Source organism: Acanthochromis polyacanthus, chromosome 1 (assembly GCF_021347895.1).
Source record: "Acanthochromis polyacanthus isolate Apoly-LR-REF ecotype Palm Island chromosome 1, KAUST_Apoly_ChrSc, whole genome shotgun sequence".
NCBI classification, from domain to species: Eukaryota; Metazoa; Chordata; class Actinopteri; family Pomacentridae; genus Acanthochromis; species Acanthochromis polyacanthus.
Window position 1 is genome coordinate 23,117,378 of NC_067113.1, and position 9,756 is coordinate 23,127,133.

At 38.5% G+C, this 9,756-nt stretch overlaps 2 protein-coding genes across 2 annotated transcripts; both read left to right on the top strand.

The window, feature by feature from the left end:
* Positions 1-652: 652 nt before the first annotated feature.
* Positions 653-4,730, top strand: LOC127533164 (B2 bradykinin receptor-like). The gene is given in 4 exon segments (XM_051945622.1): positions 653-716; positions 879-1,420; positions 1,423-1,750; positions 4,693-4,730. Coding segments are annotated over 4 exon segments (972 nt in total).
* Positions 4,731-6,992: 2,262 nt separating this feature from the next.
* On the top strand, positions 6,993-9,756 carry LOC110972174 (B2 bradykinin receptor-like). The gene is made up of 2 exons (XM_051945631.1): positions 6,993-7,009; positions 8,766-9,756. The coding sequence occupies exons 1-2, from the start codon at positions 6,993-6,995 to the stop codon at positions 9,754-9,756; spliced, it is 1,008 nt and encodes a 335-aa protein (XP_051801591.1).

The following is a 9,756-nucleotide window of genomic DNA, read 5'->3' on the forward strand; positions in this document are numbered from 1 at the left end:
GTCGTATTTTTTCGTGGGGCGTTTCCATGCGAGCTAAAACGGCCCTGTGTACTCACAGCTTTAGCTCTGGTATCCATGCTTGTGGCAACATGTTTTGCATTGAGGTGATTTTGCCAGCTTGAATTGCTGCAGTGGTAAGAAAACTGGACATACATTTTGAACACAACCACGCTTTTATCCAAGCTGTCATCAGGAAGTCTTTAAAAGAAAACTTTCTGTCGAACAAGTCAAGCAATGCTGTCTCTTACCACCTACTAGGCTGGAGTGTGCATCAGTGTTTCCGGTGTGCCAGAAATTAGGAGAAAAGGGTGATTATTATATTTTTTCCGCAATTAATTAATCAAAATTAATGCTTTAAAGTCCCAGTCGTAGAAATAATACGACAAAATGCTGAAAACTGGAACAAAAGTATGTTAAAGTGTTGAACCGTTGATTTCATATTTGAAGAGTTACCAAGACAAGTTCTCTGGAAAGCTGAGTCGTATTGAGTCTAATGTTTGCTACTCTACTTCTGTTCTCAATACAACACTTCAGGAACCAACTGAAAAAACAATTATGACGTTCTACAATATGTCGTTAGTAAATATTTCACAGTAGACAGCATTCAATTCGTACTCAACAATACTCAGTATCCAGGGTGTGTCAGAATTCCATGGTTCTCAGTATTCACGTCATCTCGTCATCGCTAAAAGAAAATCTGCAAGATCATTTTAGATGTACACTTCAAATGGTTTATAATGTCATGTTTTGTCTGGATTACATTCTTTGTCTATGAGCAGCATCCCTGCAAACTTCAGCCATGAAACTGTGGATGAAAACCACAACAACACAGACGACACTTGGTGCCGTTATGATGGAATGATGGAATGTGAGTCCAGTGTACATCCTGATCATCAGTGTGCTGGGGATTATCTTGAATGTGTTTGTGTTGATGGTATTCTGGCTCCACAAGACAGCATGTAACGTGGCAGAGATCTACTTGTGCAACCTGGCTGCTGCCGACCTCTTTCTGATGTTGAGTTTACTCATCTGGGCTGTGAATGTGCTAACAAGATTTGACTCTAACTTGAGTGAAACGATGTGCAAACTGTTCCCCTTCTCCATCAGCATGAATTCAGACTGCAGCATCTACATCCTGGTTCTGGTTAGCATTGACCGATATTTGGCTCTAGTGCACCCACTGACCCATGGAAGAAAGCGGAGGCCATTTTGTGCCAAACTGGCTTGTGCAGTGGTGTGGTGTGTATGCTTTCTGTTGAATGTCCCTGTACTCATCTTCATGGAAGTTGTGCATGACCCTGAGAAGAATGTTAGCAGATGCATTCCTTCTTATTCAGATCATATAGACGAAGTGTTAAGCATCCTCAATATCATTCTAAACCTAATAATTCCCATTCTTATTATTTCCTTCTGCACTCTCAAAACACGTTAAGGAGCAGCTTTAGCACTCAGAGAAAGGAGCAGAAGGCCACCACTCTGATTCTCGCAGTCCTCCTGGCATTCCTGATCTGCTGGGTGCCATTCCATGTGTTTAAGATACTAGAGCTGCTCAGTAGATATAACATTGTGGGAAGTTGTGAGTTTCCCTTGGGTTTGTTCCAGCTGATCTCCATGATCTTAGCCTTCTCCAATAGTGTTCTCAACCCCATTCTCTACGTTTGTGTAGGAGAAAACTTCCGTGTAAAAGTAAGGGAGGTCTTCAGCCAGATCAAGAATCAGAGAAAGTCCACATTCATCCTCATCACCACACGTACAAACCTGTCAAGAAGTGTTAAAACTGAGGATGCCACAAGCTAAGCTGTGGGATTGCATTTTTTTTCATTTTGTGTTTTTGTTTTCAAGATTTTTTACAGGGAAACTGGTGATGTTTTACACGGATACAATGTATGAAAGATATGTTTGAAATTACAAGTGCATTGATTCAATGATTCAAAGACTGTAGGACATCTGTATGTTTTTCTGCAACGCTTTGTGTGCTGGGGTCTGTGCCCACACTTAACTGTTCCTTGAAGCACTGATGTATAAATAACGGATGAGAAAATGTAGACACACACTCACAACTATGTACTCAAGTTTCAGTGTATTTTTCTCTACATAGTCCTGAACTCATATTTTTAAGGACAATACAAAAGTCAGGGGAAAGGAAGACTGAACATAAAGATTTATAGTTTAAAACTATATTTTATTGCTCTTTTTTGTCTAACAGCAACAGATGAATAGAAAACAAATGTGTGATCATTTTAAAAGAAAGTGTTTGAATGTGTCTCTTTTTCGTGACATCCTGCTTACATTTTATACCACTTATGATTATTTACCAAAATCTGTAACTCATCCACATTTGCTATAATGCTTTCAGATGTAACACAACAGCAACAGCACTGCTAAATTAAATATGGTTACTGCACACGTTTTACATCACAGAAGTAATGGACAAAACCTAAGATGATGGAAGTATTGTACCAAAGAAATGGAGGAAGACTTCATGTCTTTATATGTCATCAGTTACACTCTTGACACAAGAAGTCAGTGTTTGGACGTTTCACTCATGAATGCATGTGCATGTAATTAAAACTCTCTCTTTGTATTGTGACAAAACTGTATTGTTTCATGCTTGTGCTATTCAAAAACCATCCTGTCATGTTTTAAAACCATGTAGTATTTCTTACTTTTGTGTGTGACATTGCGAATGGAGCAAACTTCAAATATTTTTTCAACCTGCCAACAGTGGAGAGTGGCTGCCTCCACATTGTGCAGACATCTGCATGCTTGTACAGTTTGTAATTTGTTGCTTGGTGCAGTTTATTTACGATTCAAAATCAGAGGATCTGGATAAATAGTGACTCACCTGGTCATGCCACTCTGTCTTCACTTGGTGAACACACTTCACTGTTGATAATAATAACTTCTGTGTGTCAATTGTGTTTGCATAACAAACGTATTATAACACCTGCTGTAGGACGGCATGAACACAAAGGACCAATTTTAATGTCTTGCTTGTAAATAAACTTACACCTGTTAACTTCCTATGCTTTTGCAGTCATGTGTTGTGTAATTCTGTTGCATTTGTTTTGATGCTTTAATAAGCTGTCCATCATGAGTCTGATGATGTCAGAGAAGTGTGATGTTAAATCTGTAGGGTACTCACTTTGTGCTGTCAGGTCCGATGAGATTGAAGCTTGATCACTTTCATACAGGAGACTGTTCAATCAAACAACACAATTAGTCATGAGGAAAGCACTTCAGCTTCTCCACAAACTGTTTCTGCAGAGCTGAAGAAAAAGCAGAAAAAAAATGGTTTTAACACTTCACAAGAAAAACAATATAGTTCAAATGGTAGAGGACTTGCTCAGCAAGTGAGACGTAGTGGGATCAATGTCTGCATTCTCCACCAAACATCTAACCCTCTCCTCTGTCTGTCTGCATGTTTGAATGTCTTCAAATTTCACTGCACATACTGTATGAGCATGTAGTGAATAAAATCTCTTGAATGCTGAATCATTCTTCAGGTGAAGTTCAGTGATGAGGAGACACTGTTTGTGAAATGAAAATGTTGTCATAGTCTGCAACTAACTTTTAATGCTTCAGGTGGAATTCAATATCTCGCACAAGTAGGTATCTTTGGTTGTGATTCAACTCACAGGAAGAGAAGAGAATAAAATGAAATGAGTATAGTTGCCACATATATTGTCCTCCCTATCAGTTGTCTGATTTTCATTGGCAGCTCGCTAACAGTGTGGCTCCTCAAACCTAAGGCATAGTTTTTCTTGTCAATGAAGATTCCTTATTATCACCATAAAATTGTAAGAAAAGCACAAACTGCAAACAGAAATCAGAACAAAACCAATACAAAAACACACTACAGAAAAAGGTAAGTCACAATGTTTAAAAACATTAATTACCTAATTCTGGGGCTTCATAACAAAAGCACAGCAACTGTACTTGTTGTTGGTAAGTAACAAGGTCAAACAAATGAAGTACTTACAGACAAGAACTGTCCAAGGCCTAAATATTGAAATAAAACCAGCAGGAGAAGCAGCAGCACCTGGTTCTGCTCATGGCCCGACCAACACTAAAATACTATGTGACAAGCCACTGTTTTAGCATCACTTTCCACGGAGAAATCAGTAGGGGGCACTGCCGCACACAAAATCTGCTGCAGGACAGAACACCACACTTGGTTTGAACTGTTGACCAAGTCAGGACTTATGTATTAAGCCACACCATTTAGCATCCAAACTTCTGACCATTATTTGGTAGTCTCAAGTCATGAGCAATGATATTTCAGGCTAATTTTACAATGACATCACTAAAAACAAAGTTTTTCTCAAGTAAATCTATGGTGCTTATAATATCTTGGGTCGCAAAGTACCAAAACCCTGAGCTGCATGTAATGAATTTAGGCAAATGTATAAAGTCCACTGCACAGCAATATTGGTGTCCTTATGTACCAACCATTACTTGAGAAAAACAGGTGTTATATCCTTGACTGACCTACACAGTGACTTGGTGGTTAGCACTGTTGCCTTGCAGCTAGAAGATCCCTGGTTAATGTTCCAGCTTGGGCCTGGGATCTTTCAGCATGGAGTTTACATGTTCTCTCTCTGCATGAGTGGGTTTTCTCCAGGTACTTCGGTATCCTCACACAGTCCAAAAACATGCTGAGGATAACTGATGATCCTAAATTGTTCACAGGTGTGAATGAGAGTGTGCTTGATGGTCGCTATGTGTAGTCCTGTGATAGACTGGTGACCTGTCCAGGGTGTTGCTGTCAGATATCCTGCAACTGTTCCAACATCCTGGCAGAAGACCACCAGAAAGTGAGACTGCTTCAGTCAGTTGAATGACTTGTTGGCCTTGATTTTCACTTAGAATTGCAAATCTTTTGATAATAAAAAATCAAAAATAAATAAATATTTATGAGAACTATTTGGGAGTTTTTGAAAAATTCTGCATTGTCTTTGTATTTCTGGTAGTTTATTGGAGAAACTGTATTTGTTTTGCAATGAAATAGCTGACTGTTGTGTAAATGCTTTATTTCTGGTTGGGTTTAAGAGTTAAATAACATTAAAAAATGACATTTAAAGATAGGTGCACTTTTCTTAAATCTTTAGTTTTTAGCTGTCTCTCTGGTTCCACGAGCAGTGTTTATTTGCTAAGGCTTGTTAAATTTCAGAATAGATTTTTGCATAGAGAGAGGACTTTGTTTCAGTCTACTTTAAGATACTTGTTGTAGCCAGTATGATATAAAGAGGGACATTTAAGTTAAATTAAAATTGTATTTCTTTTAATACCTCTTGTAAAAATAAATGACTAAAATTAAATTTGTATATTATTTGATACAGTCAATTTTCCCCATGTACATCATGCCAACAAAATATATGCTTTGATAATGACATACTTAAAACTAATCATGGTCTTGCAGTTAAAAGCAGTCCATTGTCTCATTATGGACAAAATGAAACTTAAATGAATATCAATAATTAATCATTTTCAACCTGTTGAAATTTGTCTCATTGAACTCCTGAAAAACAACTCTGTCCAGTCATTTCTCCATTGTGACATTCTAATAAAAGCACATCACTAAACAAAATAAAAAGACTCATGACTGGATCGTGAACCTCCACTGTTAGTATCAGCCTTGTTCGCTCTGGCTCCTTGCTTTGTGCTCATGCTCACCAGTGCCTCACCATCTGGCCAACCCTACCCCGTCCCGCCATCGTTTCCTACCCAGGGCAGTTAAGTTCCCAGCTTCGCTCTGAGCCACTCAGTATCTGTGTGTTAACAATAGTTAGACCTGTATCCTGTTGAATTGCTCCGTGCCAAACTAGTCGGCAGCTGTGTTGCACTTTGAGTCTTGTGATCTTGTCTTTCCTGCCTTGCAAATACAAAGCTTGGGTTAGAAAACTACTCTGCTAGATTCCGTGTATTCAGTTCAGTATCTGTTACCCTCTGGGCCAGTAGAGGGCTCCGTTCAGTCTTTAGCTCCAGTGTTCTGCCATTAGTGTGGTGACATAGCCTAGCCGCGCTAGACAACCCACGGCAACGAATTTAATTCTCTGCCAGCGTGGGTCTAGTTACCCTCCATAAGGCTCGAGGTTGGATGCTCCTAAAACTGGCCGGACGAATCACCATGAAGTGTAGAGTCAGAAGGCGGGCGTAACTAAGTGACGACAGAGGCGCGACGATTTTGACAGAAACAACCGGAAACAACTAGCCTAGCCGCGCTAGACAACACACGGCAAAAAATTTAATTCTCTGCCAGGGTCCACAACAAAAACGACAACAGTCGTTGAGCTCCATTACCACCGATTCTGAATAATCTTTCTGTTAAGTCTGTAATATACTTCAGCTTCACCCATTGACTGTATAAATAAGGCTTCACCAAACTACCGCATCCTCTGGTTTCTGGCGCTCTAGGAGCCTATTCATTGCGCTGATTGGTTGTATACCTACCCAATTGCTGCAGAGTGATTTGATAGACAACCTTGTAGCCCGCCTCCCTCCCTGTCGAGCATGCCAAGACCCTTGTGCCTTCAGAAACATGGGTCTAGCGTGGCTCGGCTAGTGGTGACATTTCATGAAATCCTTCCTGTTGTTCTTTGGGCATTTTGTAAATGTTAGAAACTGATTCTCGGCTGCCATGTCATGAATTCAAAAATGAACGTTGTCACTTATGTCCACATCAGGGGTCAACTTTATTTTAACGCAAACTTCGGGAAAACACCATAAAAAAAACATCAATCATGTGAACACAATCTCTGAATACTGCAACCTGAGATTCACCATTCTGCTAAACAAAGAAACAGGAGGGGCAAAATGAAAAGAGGAGGAGGTGGCTATACAGTGAATGAGTAAAAGATATTGGCTGACATCACTTTATTATCAGTTTACTTTCTTGATTCAGTGAGTCTGAAACTGACGGAGCACAACAGCAGAAAGAACCAGAAGAATTTTGCTGGAAATTTTAAAATATCGTGTTTTCACCAGAGGGGATGACTCTCTTGTCAAGGTATGCATGAATTGTCAATGTTTTACCTTCATTCTGTCTCATAACAATATTAATTTAGTGTTTAGCAGAAACAATATATCACATTTTACATTAGCTGTGAACAAGAATAAGCAGACGTATTCTAAAAGCCTATACCAAAAGCAACAGCTCGGTTCACGTTAGGTTTTGTTGTGTCAACATGTCAGCTTTTAGACCTTAACTGTATTTGTCTCACATGTTAAACGTTAGATGTTGATGAAATTTAAATATGCCAAATTACCTACTGAGAAACATTCTTGAAAAGATTATTGATTTCAAAGTTACACAAACACTGACAAAGCTGCAGGGAAATATTGCTCCTGAACAAAGTTAGTCTTTGAAAGTCTTTAATGCTTTTATTAATATTATGACCATTAGTGGAAGATTGTTTGGTCTGTTTAATCTGTGTGAACTTTATATAACATGCAGCATGACAACGTTGGCAATTACTAACACATTAAATGAATTTCATCTGTTATCAGTCACTGTCAAACAAACTACGCTTAGTTATGTTACTTGGATCACTTTTTTGTTTTTATTACACCTTAAAGGGTTTTATGGAAACATCAGTCTCTTTGATTACACATTTTTTATTGCTTGCAAAAGCGATTTAAAAAAAAAAATCTAAGTCAAGTTTATTTTCCAAAGTAGATATCTCCTTTTTGATATAACTTTGACAAAACAAACTTTATTAAACTATTGTTTTCCTTCCATCCATCCATTCTCTATACACCGCTTTATCCTCACTAGGGTCGCGGGGACTATTGTTTTCATTCTGAAGATTAATTTCTCAAAACAGTCAATGGAATGGAATGATTTTTAGTGTTCCAACATCAATATTTAAAATCATAATGTTAAATAATCAGGTAAAATGCTGAAAATTGCAACAACAGAATCCCAGTGTGTTGAACCCCAGTCATTGTATGTAAACAGCTACCAAGACAAGCTACTTGTAAAGCAAATATGAGTTTAAAATTTGCTACAGGTTTTTTTTTGTTGTTGTTCCCAGGAAGCACTTCAGTTATGTTACTTGGATCACTTTTTTTGTTTTTTATTACACCATAAAGGGTTTTATGGAAACATCAGTCTCTTTGATTATACTTTTTTTTTTTATTGCTTGTAAAAGCGATTTAAAAAAAATCTAAGTCAAGTTTATTTTCCAAAGTAGATATCTCCATTTTGTTATACTTGCACAAATCATGTTTAGTTTTCAGTTTTTACCTCCCTCACAAAAAGATAATTTAACAAACTCCACCCAAAATACAAAAACAAACTTTATTAAATTAGTGTTTTCATTTTAAAGAATAATGTCACAAAACAGTCAGTGGAATGAAATGATTGTTAATGTTCCAACATCAATATTTAAAATCATAATGTTAAATAATCAGGTAAAATGCTGCAAAAACAGAATCCCAGTGTGTTGAACCCCAGTCATTGTATTTCAATAGCTACCAAGACAAGCTACTTGTAAAGTTTAAAATTTGCTACAGGTTTTTTGTTGTTGTTGTTCTCAGGAAGCACTTTAGAAACCAACTGGAAAAATGACATTCTGCAATATGTTGTTATTAAATATTTCACAGTAGATTCCATTTAATTCACACTCAGCTATGCTCAGGGTTTCTTAGTATCCAGTGTAACTCAGAATTCTGTATTTCTCAGTATTGTCATCATTAAGTTCATTATAGTTTATATTATAATGTTTGTTTTTTTCGGGTTTGCTTCTTTTGTGTATCAACAGCAGCACTGCAAACTTCAGCCGTCAAGCTGTGAATGAAACTGAAAACAGCACAGATGACACTTGGTGCCTTTACGATCCAGTCGACTGGATCTTCACTGGGATTCCAGTGTACATCCTGATCATCAGTGTGCTGGGAATCCTCTTGAATGTGTTTGTGTTGGTGGTTTTCTGGCTCCATAAGAAGGCCTGTACCGTGGCTGAGATCTACCTGAGCAACCTGGCTGCTGCAGACCTCTTTCTGATGTCTCCTTTTCCCGTCCTTGCTGTGATTGCAGGGACAAAATATGACTTGCACCTTAGTGAAACTGTGTGTAAAATGGTCCCCTTCTCCGTCAACATTAATGCTTACTGCAGCATCATCATCCTTGCTCTGGTGAGCACTGACAGATATTTGGCACTGGTTCACCCACTGACCGATGGAAGAATGCGGAGGCCTTTTTATGCCAAAGTGGCATGTGTGCTGGTGTGGGGTGTATGCTTTCTCTTGAATGTTCCCACAGCCATGTACAGGAAAGCTGTGGATGACCCTGAGAGAAACTTCACCACATGTAATTTAAATTTTCCAAGTCCTTCTATGTATGTAGTCTTTCAAGGGATCCGTGTATTCATCTTCTTCATCCCTACTTTTATTATTTCCTTCTGCACCCTCAAAATTATTCACACTCTGAATGGGACGTTGAAGAAGGAGTTAAATGCTCAGAAAAAGGAGCAGAAGGCCACCACTCTGGTCCTGGTGGTCCTCTTGGCGTTCCTCATATGCTGGGTGCCAACTTATGTGGTTAGCATACTATACCTGCTCAGTGGAGTTAACATTGTGAATGGGTGCCACTTTTTCAATAATCTTAAAAAGTGCCAAGTCACCTTCACCAGTTTAGCCTTATCCAACAGTGTTCTCAACCCCATTCTCTACGTCATTGTAGGCACAAACTTCCAGACAAAAGTTAAGGAATTATTCATGCAGATGAGAACAAACCTGTCAAGCCGTCCTTAA